This window comes from Marmota monax, unplaced genomic scaffold (assembly GCF_021218885.2).
Source record: "Marmota monax isolate L192 unplaced genomic scaffold, Marmota_monax_Labrador192_F-V1.1 WCK01_AAM20220418_F8-fsc00146, whole genome shotgun sequence".
Classification (NCBI taxonomy): Eukaryota; Metazoa; Chordata; class Mammalia; order Rodentia; family Sciuridae; genus Marmota; species Marmota monax.
The window spans coordinates 1,577,203-1,600,999 of record NW_026694096.1 but is presented as its reverse complement, the minus strand read 5'-3'; the positions used below and the strand labels follow the sequence as shown (position 1 = coordinate 1,600,999).

General features: G+C 35.0%; 1 protein-coding gene across 1 annotated transcript in view; it reads left to right on the top strand.

Annotated features, from left to right (window-relative positions):
• Positions 1-23,797, top strand: part of Ptprq (protein tyrosine phosphatase receptor type Q) — a 214,322-nt gene that overhangs the window by 127,209 nt on the left and 63,316 nt on the right. The window contains exons 27-30 of the mRNA XM_046465089.2: positions 7,757-7,878; positions 12,385-12,571; positions 16,702-16,946; positions 19,489-19,555. Coding sequence (XP_046321045.1) covers positions 7,757-7,878; positions 12,385-12,571; positions 16,702-16,946; positions 19,489-19,555 — 621 coding nt within the window. The remainder of the gene's footprint in view (positions 1-7,756; positions 7,879-12,384; positions 12,572-16,701; positions 16,947-19,488; positions 19,556-23,797) is intronic.

Sequence of the window (23,797 nt, the reverse complement as noted above, 5' to 3'; positions counted from 1 at the left end):
AAAGGCAGAAATACTTAACTTGAAACAGTGAAGTCTTACAGACTATTTTACTCATCTCTTATTTTTCTGATTATATACTCAAAAGCAATTTGAGATCTGTGTTTGGTGTGGAATGGAAAATGGAAAGCTGTTAAGTATCTGCGTGGTGCACAATAGATACATAACAATGCTGAGGAAATGTACAGCTTTAAAGGAGTGTGGGTGTGAAATTAGTATGGAATGAGATGGGTCTCTTTTGTAATGTGCATCTCCTATAGACCACCAGGACTGGAAGACAGCAAGAAAGGAAGATTCCTGGGGTAACACTTAGGTTGTGAAAACCGCAGGATACCATACTCATGAGGAATTTTAACTACCCAAACATCTGTTAGGTTAAAAAAAAGAAATTCAACAAAACATGCCTCATCAAAGGAGTTTCTAAGTACTGTAACTTTATAATTTAAAAAGAAGAAAATAAACAAAGAGTAGAGTACACCTTAACATTATTGAAATTAAAAAATTGTTACTGCATTAGTATACACTCAATTATTTTTCTTGGTTTATTCTAAACTGTATAATACACTTAAAATGTGATCAACACTCTGGTTACACAGAAATTATCTTTTCTATAAAGATGCAATTGCATATTAATGAGCAATGTTAACCATAAATAAATAAGAAAATATAACCAAAGACATATAGAAGCCTATTTGGTGGCAGTACATTTTTAGGATGTGCTCTATCCTGCTGTCACTAGAGAAAATAAATATAATTTATCCTAGACATGATGATTATACTTCTGTGAAAGGAGATGCTGTTGAAATTCTTCTAAATTAGGTGCCTGAAATTCCCAAATGTATAATTCAAAACAACATCTCTCTCCTCTAGACCTGTATATGGAAGTTATTGGTATGGCCATGAGGGTTTCCACATACATCTCAGACTTCATATTACCACTGCCCCACCCCACTGCCAGTGTGGTCTTCCTACTGTTTTCCTGCCTTGATGTATTGCACCACTGTTCATCTAGTATTCAAGTTAGCAATCGAAGAATCATTATTAATTCTTTTTAGCTGCTTTTATCTCTCAAAAGTCAATAACTGAATTCTATTAAATTTCTGTTCTAAATATCTCTTGTATTTATTTATTTATCTTTGCTAAGTGTCTCTAAAACCAGACTCTTAACATTCATCTCCTAGATTATTGCAAAGATATCAAAATGTTCTTTCTGCCTCTATTTTCTACCCTTCATCTGCACACAGCTTTTGAATAGTTACTTGACCATGTCATTCCTCTGTTGAAAAATCTTTGATGGGTTGCTATTTGCCTGCATGTAAAAATCAGTCTTTTAGTAAGTGATACGTGGTTACTTGTGCTTTGGTTTATATCCCCATACATGCACTGCTCCTCCTTTATGCTGCATAATCTCAGCATTTCTTTCTTACCATCTTTCCCATCCTCCTCTTTTGAAGACCAACTACCTTTTCTTTCTATTTCATTTTAGTATCTCCTTTGAAAAGCCTTCAAGAAATCCCTCTTTCCACTCCCACCTCCTAAAGCTTGTTTCTAAAGCACTGAATATATTACATCATAATTATTGATGTCTCTTTCTTTTGTGGGTCTCTGAATTCCTTAAAAACAAGAGTGACCAGGTAGCCATATCTTATATGTTTCTACCTTTCATGTGTACTTGTTACCTAAATCATTATGGTATGGAAAGAAGGTGTTTGATGTCAATGCAGAAGCATTTGGCTGTCAAAATTCTCCATATTTCAAAGCAGTTTATACTAATTTTATTTTTTGTCTAAATCTGTCTTTCAAATACTTGTGTGGTTAATGTCAAAATTAAAATTCTCCTGATCAGTTATTGTCTCTGTTGGATATATTTAGCTTATTTTATTTCAATAAAATAGTACATTTATATTGTTAATCATTTTATGAGTTTCTCTATTAACATAAGAAATTTCTTTTTTATTCATTTTTACTTACTCTTTCTACATATACATGACAGTAGAATGTATGCTGACATATCATACAAACATGGAATAGAACTTCCCATTCTTGTGGTTGTATGTGCTGTGGAGTTTCACTGATCATGTATTCATATAAAAACATAGGAAAAGTATGTCTGATTCATTCTACTGTCTTTCCTATACCCATCCTGGAAGTTCTTTCACGTAGGAAAGAATTTTGTATACAATTAATTTAAAAGGCTTTCAAACAATGAAGAAAATTAATAAATGCTTATTTCAGAATGTATTGCAGCATTCAAAATACCCATATCATTCTCAAAATAATGAACTGGTAATAAATTTATGTAGTAAGCCAGGATCATACTAGGTTGTTGGCTCATAAAGAAAACGAGGAAGCATAATGTTAAAATTGGGGGTGCTAAATATGACTACAAAGTAAAGATAGTGGATGAAATAGTAATTTAAAGAGGTAAATAGTAAGCATATAAAATCAAAGTATTTAATAGATTGCTCAACTTAATAGTGACAAAAGAGCTTTTGTCAGATTACTAAACGATTTTTCTAGAATTTAAATAGTTAAAATTATTTATTGTTGAAATTGCACTTAACATAGCAAGTAAAATGTGTTTTCAGAAAAATCATTTTAAAAAAAATCAAAGGAAATTACTCCTATGTTTTTATAAATCATCTATATATTTTTAAAGACTGGTTTTCATTTTTAAAAAGTGGGGGAAAGGGTGTTGTGCAATCTTGTACCCTTTCAGCTTCATTTAATCCTTTTAAAATTCAAATGAACTTTCTTCCTTTCTCATCTCAGACTTCAAATCTTACCTTGAATTGCATTTCCTTTTACTTTTTTGAGAGTCTTCTCTCTTTTGGTCCTAAAAGAAGTGTGAAGTAGGATTAACATTGTGAGTTTGGGTTTTTAAGCTAAGTTCAGATTCTAGATCAACAAGTATTCAACTCTGTTACCTCTGCTTTTTCTAAGGAGGTAAAGAGAACACTCATTTAATTATAGCAAATTCTATGGAAGATCCTATTGGTTAAGTATAAATCTATTGATTTGGGTATTTTTTGGTCAGGCTCACTGGGAACCCCAGGCTGTGGAGTTCATGTGCTGGTTGAGTTCAAGTACTTTACACATTGATACTTTCATTAAGTACTTTACACTTTGATACTTTCATGAACCTAGTTCATTTCTAGCATAAAGTCTGCACTCCTAGATCTTGACTAGGACTTGTGCAAAGCCTTAGGATAGTGTGGGAGGTGGCTAAGTGTGATTACAAAGAGAAGAAATTCAAAGAGAACAGATTCAGGTGAATTCATGCATAAAGGAGGCAACAGCTAGCATATGAAATTGAAACTATTTTTAAAAGCATCCATCTACATATTTAATGTCAGAAAAGTGCTTGCCAGATTATTAAGCAAATGTTTTAGAATATAATAAAAATATCTTTGAAATCCCATTTGTGTAAGCAAATTTTTTTAAGACAAAAAACAGCAGTTAAAGGAAATTATAAGGATTCTCTGCAATATTATTATCTTTGACTATTGGGTCCAAGAAATAGCTGAGGCTATTATACAAGCTCCTAGTATAAAATGCAACCATCTCCAATCCCACACAAAGGGGCTAAAACTTTCTTTAAAACATAAAACCTCAAACTTAACTTTTGAGGTTTTCTGAATTTTTCTTTTTCTTTATTAATACCCTTGATATTTATTTTACCCAGATTATGCCTATGTACAAATGAATGGGAGGACAAAATAGCAATGTTCAGTTTATCCATTGTGCCTAATGGTCTTACCTCAGTTATTCCAGGTTGTTCCCATGTAGAGCTTAAAGGTAGTATGGAATTAGTGGCATTTTCTTATGTTTTTATGGAATGTGAAGACATGGTATTCTAGAAACTTTGGGGATCAGAGGAGGTTATGGTAAAAAGAACCTTATTTCCTGGTTCTCCCGAATTAAAGTAAAATGACACATCAGAGTAGACCAAACTGTAGAACTTCGTGCACAAATGTCCATTTCTGCACTATTGACCACTAGCTTCCAAATTTCCTCCACAGCTCCTTTTCTAGCCTTCATAGATGTAGTAATTTAATCCCACTTTCCACCTTTGTTACTAAGAGTTATAAGCATTACTCCCTAATCTGAAAACCAATGTCTATACTTTTTCAAATAGTATGTTAATATTGGAGAGCACTGGTTCTCAAATTTGACTGTAGGCACACCTGGAGGGCATGTTATTTGATTGTGCCTCAAACCCAGGGTATGATTCAGTAAGTCTGGGCTTTGCCTTCAGAATTTGTTTCTATGACTTGCCCAGTATAACTGATGCTGCTTGGTCTGGAGACCATATTTGGAGAATCACCATTGTATACAGTGTTTTGGAAACATGATGCTATTTTAGGAAAAGATGTATTACCTGATCCTAAATAAATAGTACTAAAATTAGAATATTTTCATTCTTACCTCATATTCCTAGCAATGGAAATGAGGGGTTTTGTTTATATTTTGTTTTCAGCTTAAGCCAGTCTAAAATTAGATAGGTAACTCATTTAATCATCAAATAAGGTGATTATACTGTAGAACCTAGTACTATGAACATTCATGAATCATGCTCAGTACTCATTAAACAGTTTAATCCAATATTCTTGGGTTCATAGTCCTTGTTGTTCATGGTACTACCTTGTTGGGAAATATAACTATAAAACAAAATCGAAGTCTTGTAAAATGACTTGCCTTGAAATATTTCATACAGCAAGAGTGGTATGCCATATGGGCCAGTGAATTCCTGGGCTCTAGGGAAATGGCCAACACTAGGAAAGGACAACCAATTATCACAGTGCTGCTTAATGGTGGAAATGTGGTAAATCTAACTGCTGAGCTTCTGCAGGACCCTGGATGCCCTGAATGGTTTAAAACACAAGGAATCCACACAGCCAATTAGATGTCCTCTGGTCTTTAGAGACATCTAAAACTCAAAGCAAATTCTTCCAGGTGTGCTGAATCAAAGTAAACTCACAGTACCAGCATAGTTAAATTTCTGTAGCTGAGAAACAACAGGATCCTTCATGTAGTGATGATAGTCATTAGAAATCTAGGAGTCCCATTTATCAGATCCTGAAATTAAAATACTCTATTGATAAGCTTTTTACATAAATTTTAAACTGGACTTAAAATTCAAGTATATGTACAGAAAATTGAAATCAACACACACAGAGCTCAAGATTTTTTGTGAACTGCTATCAAATCTTGTATTTATTTTATGCTTATTAGGAAATTCACCATAGAACAGTGCACTAAAACCATACAGAATTTTCTATAGTGTTTTCTGCAACTAAATTAGACATACAGAGATTTGCAGAATGCAAAGTTGCTAAAAAGTCTTTGTGTTTATTGTGAAAGTGTAGTATTAGATATATTAAAGCTCATTGGTTCTTAGTCAAAGTGGCACAGACTTGGGGACATTCAAACTTTCATATGGTCTAGGCATAATGATGGTCTATCCAGACTCACCTTTCAGCTAACACACTTAGCATCGAGACACAGATGGATGGGAAAGATGACCCTGACCCACATAAGACCCACATTCCTGTGCAAGGATAGAAGCATGATAATCAGGAAATGATGGTTGTTAGTTACAGAAAATGCATTATTGTGAAAACCAGGGGGAAAGTGCTTATGAGAGGAAGTGATTGGATTATGGGGAATGAGAGAATAAGGATAGATCATTCCTACTGAGTAAATTGCTGTGATTTATAAGAGAGAGGGTATAGTGATATCTTGGCCCATTACTGACTAGATTCATTTCACAAACAATCCTAAATCAGAGTGTGACATTTTATGGGGAGACAAACAAAGTCTCTTAAAGATGCTTGTAAGTTACTATGCTTTTAAACTGGAATGTTTTCAGCTCCCCATTCCTTTACCATCATTAGCTTTCTTTACTTTGGCAGTTGGCATTCATAATTGTAATTTTGTATTTCCCTTTTATGAGACTCTAGTAATAGATTACTATATACTGTGCTAAAAAAGAAATACAATTCTGGGCATATTTTGCATGGGAATTTTGATAAATTCCATAAGAAAGTTACCTAAAAGGGTTGAAATATTTCTGTACTTGTAAGTACATCATATTATTTGTATAATACTAAAATAATTAGGTGGTAATTTATAATAAATGAGGACTTTAAAAAAATATTTCTCTTAAATTACCTCTCAATTAATAAGATAACTCTTTTCATCACTTCCAATAGATAAAATATATATATATATATATATATATATATATATATATATATATATATTGTATTATATACATACAATATATTTACATATATTCTCTTATGTGTATTTACTTTTAGTTTTTAGTTTTCTGTAGGAGTTCCAATACTTCAAAAACACAGGTTAATAGAATACAGGAAACAGTTGTGAAACAAAACAGGAAATTTCATTAAAAGTTTACTGAAAATACAAATGTGGCTTAGAATGATTAAAAGTGCAAGAGATGACATTTAGGTTCAACTCAGTGATGAGCTAAATACCTTGGTTTTCTGAAATGACTGATTCATGCATGGAACGTAAAATATTTATTAGTATGGGTGGTTAGATGTGTCAGGAATGATCTTTGAATGTCACTTTTTTCTCAGCTCTGCTTGGGGTGGTTAACTAGGCCCTTTATTATATTTTTGGATAGTAATGTTCCCAACACTGAACTAGCAACTCTCACATATTTTGTCTTCACAATTCTCTTTTAAATGCTATGAAATATGCAGTTGATGGAGAGATGAGGTCTGGACATTTTATTCTTTCGTCAAGATTGTACAGCTTGTTGTTCTTCCTAGGTTATAAATTATTTGAGGGAAGGGATATTTTATCTTTCTTTTATATCTTATCAGATTCTATGTAATAGAGTTTGTTCAGTAAAGTTTTCTCATGTGAATTTAAAACTAGGAAGCAGGAAATTCTTGCCTCCCAATATTCAACAGCATTAGAATTGACTAGGGTCCCTGGGAGGACAGAGATGGGCACAACACTGTTCTAAGGTTAATGTCCTTGTCAGATTAACTGTGACTAAGTCTTTTTCAATGTACTCTTAACCCTTCTGATTTCTAATGGTTTTGCAATTTGAAATTTACACATAAGGGTATTCAACAGTATTAATTCTTAAGATACTATCCCTTGTTTTTGACTAAAAAAACCCAACAAATTAAAAATTATGACAAATTAAAGAATTAGTTTAAATCATGGTGAATTCAAGATCTATTCAAAGTTTACTATTTTTAATAGTAGATCAGAATAATGGAATAACCTATTTCCTATTCTATCCCTTCAGTGAAAACAGTTAAGCAAACCCAATTTACTCTTGTACACTTGTGAGACAATATATTTTAACCATAATTCCCTTACATTTGTTTCTATTTTCAACTGTGTTCCTTTGCCTCTTTTTGGTGTCAAATATTTTTCTCAAAGGGTTTTCTTAAAATGGCATTGCTAGATTACCTATTTCTAAAATAAACATTTCAAAATGTTTATTTTAGAAATGGTATAGTTTCTTTCAAAAATATGATTTTAAGTTTAAATCACATATTTTTTATTTTAATTAACCAATTTCTGAATGGAAGTTTTAAGTATAAATAATTAGTTCATTTAATTTGCTTATACCTTTAGCATGCTGTGAACTGTAAATTAATGTAAAATGAATTCATTATGAGTATCCATTTTTCATGATCTTTTCTATTGTTGTACTGTAGCAAGTGCTAACTAATGTGGCAGAATAATTGATTTTCTATTGTCATAGCTCCAGATGGTCCTCCTGAAAATGTGCATGTTGTAGCGACATCACCTTTCAGCATCAACATCAGTTGGAGTGAACCTGCTGTCATCACTGGACCAACATTCTACCTGATTGACATCAAATCAGTAATACATGTCTTACCTTCTTTCTTAAAAGGCAGTATGGATCATGATTAAGGATGCAAGTTTTGGAAACAGACTACTTGGTTTGGAGTCCCAGATCTGTTAGACCTTAGGCAGTTTACTTAATCTCTCTGTGTTTCAGTGTTTGTATATGTAAAATAAAAAATAATAGTAGTCTGTAGAGAGTCCATGAGGACTAAATCACTTAATAATGCATAAAAATCTTAGAGCATTTCCTGACACAAAGTAAGTGCTCACTAAGTATCAGGTTTTAGTAAAACAATTATTATTATATTAATTCTCAGGGGATAGATGATATATAAAAACCAGGTGTTTAATTGATAATAATGCATTGGTTTGGGCTGTGTCTGTGACTCAATGGTAGAGCACTTGCATGACACATGTGAGGCACTGGGTTTGATCCTCAGCATCACATAAAAATAAATGAATAAATGAAGGTATTGTGTCCATCTGTAACAAATAATGCATTGGCTTAAAATACAGTAGAAATAGGCTCATAAAAGAGAATGAGAAAAGAAAAGGCATTAGGGGAAACATCTTCCAGATAACATAAAATCAGAACTAAATCTTGAAAAATAATTAAGGCAGTTCCTGAAAAGCAAAAGAAAACAGAGTAATTCTCATTTAAGAAAAAGTGAGCGGTGCTGCTATCTCAGGTCACAGCATTCAGAAAGAAGAGTTTAAGAAGCTAGATTGGGAGAATAACTACATAACATATTACAGAGTTTGGGGTTTATTTTAAGAGTAGTGGGGTGAGCTGGGCTTGGTGGCTCATGTCTGTAATCCCAGGAGCTCTGGAAGCTGAGGCAGGAGGATCAGGAGTTCAAAGCCAGCCTCAGCAAAGCAAGGCTCTAAGAAACTCAGTGATCCCCTGTCTCTAAATAAAATACAAAATAGGGCTGGGGATGTGGCTCAGTGGGGATGTGGCCCCTGAGTTCAATCCCTGGTACACCCTCACCCCGTAAAAAAGAGTGGTGGGGTGGCAGTTTGTGGGGAATTAAAGCAGTGATGTTGATTTCTGTTGTATAGGATGAGTAGGTTTGTAGTAGATGGTTTGAGACCAGTGTTAGGGTGCAAATTTAGACAAAGAGACAGAAGTCAAGAAAACATAGGAACAAAGAAATGTAGCAAGGGAAAAGAATGAAAAATAATTTAAATTTATAAAAATTGGTGAAAAAAAATCAGCCATCTAATTGAGTGAGATAACAAATCAGGAATGATTTTAGGATATTTGACTTGCAAAATTATAAGAAGGAATAGATTCATAAAGGAAAAAAATGAGTTCAGTAGGAGACACTCTGAAATTGAGGTGTCTCAGAGTCTTCCAGTCAACATACCCATTACAAAGTATTGCATATGGCTGTGGAACACAGGAGGGAAATTCTGGATTAGCAGATTTTGGAAGTGTTGATATTTAGAAGATGATTAATTTTATAGGAGTAGATGATATTAACTATGGAACATGTCAACTATGATGAGTACCTGAGGATAGCGTTCTGAAGAGTAGAACTATTTCCTTCCTTAATTCAACATCATTTATAAATGCAACTAATGTCAGCACCATGCCAGGTGCTGGCTATGTAGAAGTGAACAAATATGATATGGTCACTGTCATTTCAGAGTTTATCTGAAGCTCATTTAAGAAAGATGTAACCATCAACATTTTAAAATCTTTGACTCTCAGACCAAGGAAAAACACTTAACAGTGCATTTAGGATTTATGCTTTAGCCTGGCTTCTGAAAAATGTGAGTCACAAGAGCATAAAAACCTTCCTTTCAAAGACTTTCAAACAAAATTTGTTTTCAAATTGACACTAAAGACATTTGGGCATAGATATCATTCTGGATGATTCTACTAAAAATGAATGCATCTTGAGGTCTTTTATTCATTGTTCCCTTTACTCTTTCATTTAACAAATAGTTATTGAATAGCTTTTATTCACTAGAACAAGGATGAAAAAGTAAAGTTCTGCTTTCAAGGAGCTCATACTCAAAAGGGAGATGTAGGAATTTAAATGGCTAATTATAGAGTCTGAGATATGAAGGTTTGGGGGAAGACAAGTTAGCAAACTAAAGTTTCTGTTATGGAGGAAAACAGGTATAGAGACTTCAAAGAGCACGTTAAATTTACTCTGAGACTTGATGGCTGAATAAGGTTACACCAGATGGGAAAGGGTGGAGGTGAGGTAGGACAAGAAGAAAAAAAAATAAGAGCTTGGCAGGAAAGAAGATCCAGGGTCTAATTACTGACATTGTATTGTTATAGCTCAAAAATTATAAGAGTGATTTCATATTAATAATAGATGATCAACTGTGGAATGAGCAAACAAGCTTGGAATTGATAGAAGGAAAATGAGGGGTAAAATGATTTGAGGTGTCCGTCCTGGGTAAGTGGGAGAGTAATTGTTAACAACCAAGGTGAAGTAGGTTTAATGAAAATATAATGAACTTTTGTACATGTTGAGTTTGAGGACCAGAATTCTTTTCAGATTTTATTAAATAGTTTAAAGGTAGGATACAGCACAATGCATGTTGTGCCATGTTTTCGCTATTTGATATTTGTTATCTATTGTTTCAATGAAGAGTATTGGAATCATTTAATTTATAAATAGTGTAATTTATAAGATCAAGCCCACCGACTTGTCACAGTGAAGAGAGTTCTGGACTTTTAAAAAACCAATCTCATCTCCGCTACTGGGGAGCTATGGAATCTTGAGGAAATCATCTCAGGTCTACAAATGCAGAATTTAAATAGTTGTAGTAGTTAGGCAAGCAACATCAAACCATGAAAATGAAACCAAATGAAATGGAAATGGAAACCCAGGCCCCATTACAGGGGTCAACTGTTACTTACTTATCTCTAGGTTATTTATCTACTATTTATTTATTTATTTACTTTTGGTACCAGGGATTGAATCCAGAGGCACATCCCAGACTGTTTTTTGTTGTTGTTGTTTGTTTGTTTATTTATAGACAGGGTCTCACTCAGTTGCTTAGGGCCTCAGTTAACTTGCTAAGGCTGGCTTTGAGCTTGTGATCTTCTGCCTCAGCCTCCGGAGCTACTGGAATTACAAGCGTGTGCCACCACACCCAACAAGATAACTTGTACCCATTATGAATATAAACCTAGACTTAAAAAAGGCCATATTTTATGTGATGTTTAAATAACGGCAATTAATTAAATACACACTTTTTACCAGTGGGTTCATATGTCTGATCAATAGACTTCCTATTCTGATTAGTTTTTCTGCCTCTTTAGAGAAGTGGGACATTGGTCTCCACTGCTTTGTCTTGAGCTGGGAATGGTCTTTTCAACTGTTTGCAATACTGGTATTACTCATTAGCCTTTAGCTCGGCTTTCATGGTAACATCTTCAAGTTAAAAAAGGTCTTAAAAAAGACTAATTACAGAAACATACTGAACAACAACAAAAGCTTTAAAATTACAAGTGAGGAACAAGTCAAAAATGAACTTAATAGTGCTAGTCATATATTAAACCAGATTTTAAGTATTTATTTCAAGTACTTTAGAGTAGTAAATCAACAAGGGTTTTGAATTTTCTCATGGATCTTAGGAAAAGCACTTCTATGTAGTGTTAAAAATTTCGGCTATTTTTAATGTCTGGAGCCAATGGGCCAGAACTTCCATTGCAGGCAAACCACATTTGAACAAGTCACACGGCTACATTTAATAGACCTACAGGTACTCATTTATGCGCATTAAATAATTATGCCATTTGCAATTGAGTCTTTATCCACTGTCATGCATTGTGCTAGATCAAGAGTTTTTCAAACTATGGTCATTATCAGAATGCAGTAAATGGAGTTAAATAAAAGGGGTGGAAAATATCAAAGTCCATTTCAGAAATAAGTTACATTCCAAAAAGTGTGTTTCAGGTCATAGAGCGTGAACATATGCGTATACACACACACACACACACGCATATTTTATATATGTATACCTCTGTATTTTCTTTTTGTGGGTAATGTAATTTTTTAAGATCAAAATCTCTGTACCAATTACTTCAGATCTCTTCTTTCTAAATCTCAATATAATTCTGTAATTATTTTACCACCCCAATTTCACATACATAGAAGGTAAGATACATAGAGCCTTAGTGGTTTGTCAAGTGGCCAATTAGCATTTGAACCCTTGATAACACAGTCCAAAACCTATATACTTTTTTTTAACAAAGCATTAGAGTAGAAAGTAATTTCATTGACTGAAAAAAATGATTTTTTTTGCTTGTGCATTTGGTTGATTATTTTCTTTTCCTTTCAATTACTAAAATATTTACTAATTAATGAACTGTTATAATAACACTTTAGATTTTTCCAGGGCTATCTGATTGTTAAATAAGTAAATATGTAAATAAATAAGTTAATCTATAAATGTCAGATGAATGTACATGTAGCTTTGTATTATCATGTTCTGGTAAAACAAAATACTCCAGTATTGCTTCTTGTTAACTGTGTTTTTTCCGCATAGGTAGATCGTGATGAATTCAATATTTCCTTTGTCAAGTCAAATGAAGAAAACAAAACCATGGAAATTAAAGACTTAAAAATATTTACCAGATATTCTGTGGTGATCACTGCATTTACTGGAAATGTAAGTGCTGCATATGTAGAAGGGAAGTCAAGCCCTGAAGTCATTGTGACTACTTTAGAATCAGGTAGGAGTGTCCTTCCTCGTTGGTTGAGTAAGCTGTCTGTCTTACAGTTCCTCACTCTACATTAAACAGAATATAAGTTATGAGAAGTTTTTGAAGAATGTAAATAAAAATAATAATAATTCATTGCTACTGTGATCATCAAAATTAAAGCTATTTATTTTTGAGGCAAAGTGAAAATGTAGAATATTCAATCCTTATAAATATGGAACATAAAGGTACCCAATTGTACTTTTCTATGCTTATGAAATCTGCTAAGTGTTTCAGAAATTGAGTTACCTTGCGTAAGAGAGGATTTTTCTAAGCTTCTATAGCCAATAATGAATGATATATCTAAAACTATATTTTAATTATTTCTACCCTATGATAGGAATGAAAATTAAAGTAATGATCTGGAATTCAATATTAGGATCCAGATCACATTTATCATAGATGTTTTCTTCACTTCATCAGGTGATATAATTTATTATGTAACTATCCAAGAAATGTCAGAATCTATACAGAGTTTCTCAAAGTCCTATGAACAGGGTCTGAATGAATAAGATTATAACAAGTAGGAATTTAATGTGGAAAGTCAGCCTCCCAGATCTTGCTTGCCCCATCCTCCTTCAGAATCCTGATGTTCTTTGCCACCAGATATGTCACTGGAAAAAGCAGATGAAGGGATGTATTGTTAGAGTTTATTTGTTGCTATCTGTAAGGTAAATATAAGTGGTAAAAATATTTTTAGAAAGTCTTTTAATTATGTTCTTTATTCATTTTGCCTATAAAGTTATGAATCTAAGTTACAAGATAAATTTTATCTTTAGCACCCTAAAATTACATTTGTTTGTATTTTCCTGCCAAATATGACAGGTATCTAGTTTCTATTGTGATTTTTGCATTTCTCCTTCATCTTCTTCTCTGTGAGGAAAGAACTGATGAACGTATTCACATTTATAACACAAAGCACTCATTCTCAAATCCTAATGTTCTATGTTTCCCATAGATATAATGATTTAACATATTTTTTACTAAATCTCTAAGAAAATAATCTTATTTTTGTTGGTTCACTTTAGTTATACATAACATTATGATGTATTTTGATATAAAATCATGGGATATAATTTGTTCTAATTCAGTCCCCAGTACTTCCTTTTCTCCTTCCTCCTGTTCCCCATCCTCTGTTCAATTGATCTTTCTGCTATTCATTCATAGTTTTTTTTTATTAGTGTTTTGTGGATATTACAGCATTAATGGGGGCAATGACCAGTGTCTCATTGGGGGATTCCTCTTCCTGCTCAGGAGAATGTAAGCCATGCTAAAACTTTAAGTCTCAAATAATTAATGAATAACAAAACACAATTATTCAGAAATATATTTACAAAAGCGAAGCCCCTGACAGATCTAGTTCACATGGGCTCTGGAACTAGAAAAAGAAAAGATGGTTCCAGTGGTTTATTTAAGGGGTACATCAAAGGCAGGGATAAGGTTTCAAGGGCAGAATCTTGCTTCCTGATGTCTACTATTCAGCAGGTTGATTGGCATCTTCTCAGGTCACACCCATCTCAGATACTGTGTGGGACCTTTGGCAGAGCTTGAGGGGGAAGTTCACCTGCATCAAGCAGTTACTCCCTGTGGGGGTGCCTCAGGACATTCCCAATGCCAGACTTATCCCCTTACTAGGTTACTATAAGCAACATAGTCCACACACAACACACGGATGACTTGTGACACAGGATGGTGAAATTCAATGTGGTATATTCATATACGTACCTAGGAAAAATAGGTCAGATTCATTCCACTGTCTTTCCTTATCCCATCCCTTCTCCCTCTCCTTTATCCCCCGTTGTCTACTCCACTGATCTTTCTTGTATTTTTTTTATCCCCACCTCTCATTTCTGTATTAGCATCCATATATAAGAAAAAACAAATAGAAATTTAGATTTAAAGCTAAGAATATTTAGGGAATAGGAAGTTATTTCCAGCATTGAGAGAATCTCTTTTCTTATCCAGCTTTAAACTTGATCCTAAATTCAGAGAAATACTTCTTATAAACTAAAAATACATGTCTGAGATATAAAACATATTAAAGCAAATTTAAAACTATTTCTCTTGAATAAACCTTTTATTTTAGATATGCATTTGTTCCACTTAAAGTATTCAGTAAAATCACATGTTTATTTGCTTCTCTTTTTTTCATACTCTTACTTATTTACTTTTGTTTTTGCTTGATAAAGGACACTATCTATTAAAGATATTTGTAAGAAAATAATGTTTGATGTGGCTGGGGATATAGCTCACGTGGTAGAGTATTTGCCTCCCATAAACAAGGCCCTGGTTTCAATCCCCAGCACCACACACACACACACACACACACACATACACACACAAATATAATAATAATACTAATGTTTGAGCCTCAAACTCTTGAAAACCAAATACTAACTTTTTTTCATGTAAATTCTTGAGTTAATATGGAAGAATATATCCATTTGGAGATGATCAAAATAAATATACTCATTCAATTTGTTAATCATTTTTATAAAGAGCACTATGTAGTGCATCAAGTGTAGTTTTTATATTTATAAAATAATTTTTTCTTCATGCATATCATTTTCATAATTTATTTTGTTTATTTAGTTTTTTTTAAAAATGTGGTACTTAAGATCGAACCCAGTGACTCATGTGTGCTAGGCAAGCACTCCACCACTGAGCCACAACCCCAACACCTGATAAGCTACTTTTTATTTATCTAAAATAACCTGAACTATTTAAGTTATATAAAGAATTCTTAAAATTCAGCACTTGAAAAATTCACTTAGAAAATAAGCAAAAGACATGAACAAATATTTTACCACCCTGTAGATATGGTGGACAAATAAACATATAAAATATATTTTCAATGCTATTAACCATTAGATAAATCCAAATTAAAGCCATGATGAGATATAAAAGGTCTCATAATTTTATTAAAAACATAACAATAATATTTAAAATAGTGATAATATTAAGTTCTGGCAAAGATGCAGAGACTGAACATCTGATACATTGCTAGTGGAAATGTGAAATGATATAGCTACATGGGAAAGTAGTTTTCCAGTATCTTATATAGAACTACAAATGCATTTCCTATGTGACCCTGAAACCACACTCTTGAACATTGACCACAGAGAGTCAATAACTTATGTTCACTCAAACATCTATACATGAATGTTAATACCTTTTTTTAGTAATAAAAAAATTAGAAACAACCCAAATGTCCTTCCATGCAATCTCTGGTACATCCATGAAATGGAACACTACTCAAGAATATAAGAGTATGACCTGTTGACACATTTAGCAAACCCATGGGCCTCAAGATCATTATGTCATTGTTGTCTCAAAATGACAAAGCAATAGAGATGGAGAAAGATTGTGTTTTGGAGAGGAATGTAGTGTAAGTACAAGGGGATAATAGGAGCAGGTTTCTTAAAGGTGATAGGATAGTTTCATATCTTGTTTGAGATGGCAATTAAAGAATCCATACATTGGATAAATTTGTATAGAATTATACACACATGCACAAAAGCATGAAACAATGGTGAAACCAGAATAAGATCTGTCATCTAGGACTGGGGATGTAGCTCAGAGGTATAGCACTTGCATATCATGTGTGAGGCCCTGAATTCAATCCTCAGCACTGAAGAAAAAAAAAAGAAAAAATGTGATCTGTAATCCAGTGAACAACATTATATCAACATCGGTTTCCTGTTTGATGTTAAACTGCAGTCACGGAAGATGTTACCACTAGGGAAAGCTAGGGGAAGGTTACATGGGACTATATATTATTATTAAAATAAAAAAAATAATATTGATCTCTAGCACTGCCATAAATAAATAGTTTTAAAGTCATAGAAACACATTCTGCATAAAAATAAAAATAAATGCATTTGAAAGGCAAAATAAATAAGCAAACAACTTGGATCATCATTATAGTTTCTATGAACTGCAACTGTCAATGATTTGATGATACATTTTGCTGTTTTCTATAAATTATGGTTTAAATAATTCATATAATACTCTTTAAAAACAGAAATTTGAAGCAATAAATTTCATAAGAATATAAAAAAGAACAAATTAAAATTTTTTAAATTGTATATATTTCATTTTAGCACCCAAGGATCCACCCAACAACATGACATTTCAGAAGATACCAGATGAAGTTACAAAATTTCAGTTAACATTCCTTCCTCCTTCTCAACCTAATGGAAATATCCAAGTATACCAAGCTTTGGTTTACCGAGAAGACGATCCCACAGCTGTTCAGATTCATAACCTCAGTATCATCCAGAAAACAGACACATCTGTCATTGCAATGTTAGAAGGACTAAAAGGTGGACATACATACAATATCAGTGTAAGCATCTATAACTTTTAGTTGTTTACCTAAATGCAAAGTCAGCATTCAAAAATACTGTTTGTGTATGTTTTGCATTTCCCACATCTTTTTGTGAGTAAAGTAGATGTAGAGGAATAACATTGCTTATTTTCTATTATAACACAGCTCGTGCTTCTTCTTCTTATTATTTTTTGAACCCAGGGCCTTGTGCATGCGAGGCAAGCACTCTACCAACTGAGCTATATCCCAGCCCCCAGCATGTGCTATTAAAATATGTAGATAAATGAGAAGTTTGCACAATATTAGTAAACATTTAGAAATAAAGGAGAAAGAAAATACATACTGAAGGTAGAAAAGTAGTAAAATATAAATAAAAAATTCTGCCCCCAAAGAAAACCATTTATGTGTGATTATAAATGAAAATGTAAAAGCAAATTTCAAAGGCAGAGAACAGAAATAACTGTTTATGTGTAGCATAAATGTATATGTGAGTTCATATACATGTACACAGGCATGTACACACACAATTTGTTTCATCCTTTCTCTTTTTGTATCATGCCTCAGAATTTCAAATAGAGTTATTTGGTTCAGCAAAAAATCATCTTTTAAAAACATAGAATTCACAGTAAACCTATAAATACCATAGAAACTAATCCTCCTGTCAGTTCTTTGTAAATTTGTTTATGAGAACATTTTAATAATTTGTCTGTATATAAAATGAATATACATCCTAATATTTATTCATTCTCTTGCCTTAATTTTATATCTTCATATAATCCGTCTTGTTAAATTATTGTTGCACATGCCATGAAGTGGACCATATTGTAAAAGATCCACTAGGGGAAGGATGGTGATTAAGAGAACAAACTGACCTGGATTCAAAGCTGTATTCTGTATCTTGGCAACTTTATGACATCTATGTCTCAGTTTCCCTATGTAAAAGCTGGGTAATAGGAATAATGAACAACTTCCTAGGATTTTTGTGCAGATTAAATATTTATATTTGTTGTTGGTAATTATTGTTATAACTGTTTTGGCTGTTGGGAATAAGAAAGAAAACAGAAATTAAAACAAAGTATAATCAATTTATGATTAAAGAATATATTTAAAATCCTGTAACTGTTTGCAAACACTGTTTTTGCATTATTTGCAAAGTACAATATAAAGCATTTTTAACACCTTGCCTTTTGTTAGAAATGTGTAAAGATGGTACCTGTACTGACCTACTGAAGCAAAATCTAAATATTTGCATTTAGCAAGGTTTACAGATGATTTCTTTGCACACTGCTATTTGAGAAGCACTGTCCAACTCTTTCACTTATTATCTCACTTATATATTATTTCGTACTATAAAGAAATAAAAACAGGACTGGGGCTGTTTTTATTTCTTTAAACAAAAGAAGTAAGTGGCTCAGCAGTAGCGCACTTACCTGGCATGTGTGAGGCACTGGGTTCGATTCTCAGCACCACATATAAATAAATAAAATAAAGCTCTATCAACAACCAAAAAGAAAAAAAGAAAGAAAAAGAAGTAAAAACAATGAACCATGCCATCACTTTTAATTTTAAATACTTCCTTTTTTAAATTTACATACACCAGCAAATATTTCTTTATTCATTTTAAGTCCATATCTCATGGACTTGGTTTATTTACAACACTATCATATCATATAAATATATATATATATATATATATGTATATATATATATATATATATATATATATATATATAATCCAATGAAAATATTTTCAAAATATTGATAGAATGAAAATATGGGCCACTAATGTATAAAATTTATTAATTCCAATAGATACATTATATACTGAATTATGTTTACCAAGAACAATGAAGTTGGCCAAGAACAGTTTTTTTTTTTCATTTTATAGCAAGATTAAAGTGAATGGAGGAAGATTCCAGTTCCACAGCTCCCTAAGCACAGAGTTAATTGAAAGCCTTCACATTTGTGTAAATCACTCTCTGAATATACAAACAGAAATGCTTTATGTGTATATGCTGCATTACACAGGTTATAGCATCAGATACTTCAGGGCAGGGGTGAAGAAGGGCATAAAGGCCAACTTTCAGAGGGATGATTTAATACAGGAAAACGGGAGGTTGAAGGAATAGGATTTCATCTCAGAAGCAAAAAAAGGGGATCTTGAATGTGGACTTAAAGGAGGCCAGAGTTACCTAGCTACTGAGAGCAGGAGCAGATGTTAAAGTAGATGGAGAGAGTGTAGATGGAGTGGCTTTTCCGCTGCTCCTCCTCCGAGTTCAAATGGAAGCCACAGTCCTTCCTGTTCTGTGAATGAGCTGTTAAGATCTCTGCCTTTGTTCTCAGGGCTTAGTACCAGCATATCAGTTTTTAAGAAATACTTTCTTATTCCAGTTCTTCTTATATATATTATATTCATTTGAGTGGATACAAGAAATATAATAGGCTACATGCAATTGTTTTTAAAAGAGGAATCATTTTAAAATTATATATCACCTTGTTCTGTTATACATACACATAAGAAAGAACTTGATAATAGTAACAAAATGTTTCTTTGTTTTAGGTTTATGCAATCAATAGTGCTGGTGCAGGGCCTAAAGTTCAGATGAGGATAACCATGGATATCAAAGGTACTACGTGAGCTGCCTTCATATAAAATGCTGTTTTCTTTATCAAAGAGTGATTATAAATTGAATTCCATGTAAGAATTAAAGATAAGCCAAGCATTTAAAGGATACATATGTATATAACAAGCATGTATTAAGTAATGACATTTATTATTAATATAATATTAATATTAAGTAATGATATTTACAAATAACGATTACTTAACACATGCTTATTTAAAGGTAGAATTTAGGCCCTGGCTCAGGGCTGCAGAGCCTGCGGAGGCTGCTTCTTGGACCCTGCTACTATCAGAGCATACACCAAGCACTAAGCAGCCGAATTCCGGCTCCCGGAACTGAGCCCGCGGGGACTGCTTCTTGGAGCTTACACTTATAGGAGCTTACACCGAGCACGGAGCGGCCGAGGTCCGGCTCCCGGAACTTCCCTGGACCGGGGCTAGGAGCCCGCGGAAACTGCGTCTCGGTCCGGGTCCTGCTGAGGGCCGGTCAGGACTCACCCGTTGCTTTGGTTGCCCGGCAAGGGGAACGGAATGCTGCCATTCGCATAGGATACCAACATGGCAGAGATCTGATGTCAGCAGAAAGCGGCGGAGGAGAGATCTTCATCAATACCAGCGGTGACATAAGCAGTTGGTCTCCTGGTAGGGGGGGTGAGGCACAGTCACCCGAGTCTCCTCAATTTGTCCTCGAGCCAGAGGGGAGGAGCCGGGCTGCCGCCAGCGCCCGGAGCAGGCCCAGTGGCTCGCCAGCGTGGTGACCGCGTGACCCCAATTGGAGAGGGGGCGGAGCGGAGCTGCCACCCACACCCGCAAGGTGGGCAGACCCGCGACCCAGTGGTACATGGGCGTGGTAGGAGGGGCAGGGCAGAGCCGCCCTTCGTGCTTGCAAGGTAAACAGACCTGTGACAGCCTGGAGGGTCAGGCCCAGTGGCCTGCCAGTGTGGTACACACGTCACCCCAACTGGAGTAGGGACAGAGCAGATCCTTCTCCCACGCCCGGATCAGGCCCTGCCGGTGTGGTGGTCACGTGACCCCAATTGGAGTGGGGGCGGAGCGGAACCACCACCCGTGCCCGCAGGGTGAGCAGACCAGTGATCAACCTGCAGATCAGGCCCAGGGGTCCGCAGGCGTGGTAGGAGGGGCAGGGCAGATCCGCCGCCTGCGCCTCCAAGGTAGGCAGACCTACAACAGACCGGCGGATCAGGCCCAGGAGCCTGCCGGCGTGGTACAAACACCACCCTAATTGGAGTAGTGACAGAGCAGAGTCGCCTCCCGTGCCAGGAAGAGGCCCAGCGTCCTGCAGGCGGGGTAGTCACGACACCCCAATTGGAGTAGGGGCAGAGCAGAGCCTCCACCCGTGCCCGAAAGGTGGGCAGATCTGCGACCGACCAGCGGGACAGGCCCAGTGGCCTGCCGGTACGACAGACACGTCACCCCATTTGGAGTAGGGGCAGAGTAGAGCTGCCGCCCGTGCCTGCAGGGTAGGCAAACCTGCAACCGACCGGCGGATCAGGCCCGGTGGCCTGCCGGCGTGGTACACTCGTCACCCCAATTGGAGTAGGGGCAGAACAGAGCCGCCGCCAGCTCCCAGAACAGGCCCAGTGACCTGCCGGCGTGGTAGCCACGACACCCCAATTGGAATAAGGAGAGAGCAGAGCCGCCGCCCGCACCTGCAGGAAAGATACGCAAGCAGTATGAAAAGACAAGGAAAGAAAGGACCACAAGCAATGCAGGTCAACACAACTTTAGAAGAGGTAACAGCTGCAGCACATGGAATGTCAGATAAAGAATTCAGGATATATATGCTTCAGATGATCTGGAGTATCAAGGAAGACATTAAACAGCAAAATCAGACAATGAAAGATCACTTCGACAACGAATTACGCAAACAAATCCAGGAAGCAAAGGATCAACTATACAGGGAGATAGAGGTTATAAAAAACAAGCAATCAGAAATCCTAGAAATGCAGGAAGCAATAAACCAACTTAAAAACTCAATGGAGAATACTACCAGCAGAGTAGAACACTTAGAAGATAGAACATCAGACAATGAAGACAAAGTATTTCAACTGGAAAAGAACATAGACAGCTCAGCAAGACTGTTAAGAAACCATGAGCAGAACATCCAAGAAATATGGGATAACATTAAGAGACCAAACTTAAGAGTCATTGGGATACAGGAAGGTACAGAGCTCCAAACCAAAGGAATGAGCAGTCTATTCAATGAAATAATACAAGAAAACTTCCCAGACTTGAAGAATGAGACAGAATCCCAAATCCTAGAAGCCTACAGGACGCCGAATGTGCAAAATCATAAGAAATCCACACCTAGACACATTATAATGAAGATGCCCAACATACAGAATAAGGAGAGAATTTTAAAAGCTACAAGAGAAAGGAAGCAGATTACATTTAGGGGAAGCCAATCAGGATAACAGCTGATCTTTCAACACAGACTCTGAAAGCTAGAAGATCCTGGAATAACATATTTCAAACACTGAAAGAAAATGGGTTCCAACCAAGAATTGTGTATCCAGCGAAATTAAGCTTCAGGATGGAGGATGAAATTAAAACCTTCCACGATAAACAAAAGTTTAAAGAATTCGCAGCTAGAAAACCATCTCTTCAAAACATCCTCGCCAAAGCATTACAGGAAGAGGAAATGGAAAATAACAATGAAAACCAACAGTGGGAGGTAGGACAGTAAAGGGGGGGAAAATAATCAAAGAGGAAAACAAACCATGTTTAGTAACAGAAATAAACAAATATGGCTGGAAGAACAACCCATATCTCAATAATAACCCTAAATGTTAATGGCTTAAACTCACCAATTAAGAGACACAGGCTAGTAGAATGGATCACAAAACAAGACCCAACAATATGCTGCCTACAGGAGACGCATTTGATAGGAAAAGACATACATAGGCTGAAGGTGAAAGGTTGGGAAAAATCATATCACTCATATGGACTTCGGAAACAAGCAGGCGTGTCCATACTCATATCAAATAAAATAGATTTCAAGCCAAAGTTAATCAAAAGAGATAAAGAGGGACACTACATACTGCTTAAGGGAACCATACACCAAGAAGACATAACAATCATAAATATTTATGCCCCAAACAATGGTGCAGCTATGTTCGTCAAACAAACTCTTCTCAAGTTCAAGAGTCTAATAGACCACCACACCATAATCATGGGAGACTTCAACACACCTCTCTCGCCACTGGACAGATCTTCCAAACAAAAGTTGAATAAGGAAACTATAGAACTCAATAACACTATTAATAACCTAGACCTAATTGACATATATAGAGTATACCACCCAACATTAAGCAGTTACACTTTTTTCTCAGCAGCACATGGATCCTTCTCAAAAATAGATCATATATTATGTCACAGGGAAACTCTTAGACAATATAAAGGAGTAGAGATAATACCATGCATCTTATCTGATCATAATGGACTGAAACTGAAAATCAATGATAAAAGAAGGAAGGAAAAAGCATACATCACTTGGAGAATGAACAATAGGTTACTGAATGATCAATGGATTATAGAAGACATCAAGAAGGAAATTAAAAAATTCTTAGAGATAAATGAAAACACAGACACAACATACCGGAATCTATGGGACACATTGAAAGCAGTTCTAAGAGGAAAATTCATTGCTTGGAGTTCATTCCTTAAAAAAAGAAAAAACCAACAAATAAATGATCTCATACTTCATCTCAAAATCCTTGAAAAAGAAGAGCAAAACAACAGCAAAAGAAGTAGAAGGCAAGAAATAATTAAAATCAGAGCTGAAATTAATGAAATCGAAACAAAAGAAACAATTGAAAAAATTGACAAAACTAAAAGTTGGTTCTTTGAAAAAATAAACAAAATCGACAGACCCTTAGCCATGCTAGCAAAGAGAAGAAGAGAGAGAACTCAAATTACTAGCATACGGGATGAAAAAGGCAATATCACAACAGACACTTCAGAAATACAGAAGATAATCAAAAACTATTTTGAATCCTTATACTCCAATAAATTAGAAGATAGTGAAGGCATAGATAAATTTCTTAAGTCATATGATCTGCCCAGATTGAGTCAGGAGGATATAGACAACCTAAACAGACCAATATCAATTGAGGAAATAGAAGAAACCATAAAATGACTACCAACTAAGAAAAGCCCAGGTCCTGATGGGTATACAGCAGAATTTTACAAAACCTTTAAAGAAGAACTAATACCAATACTTTTC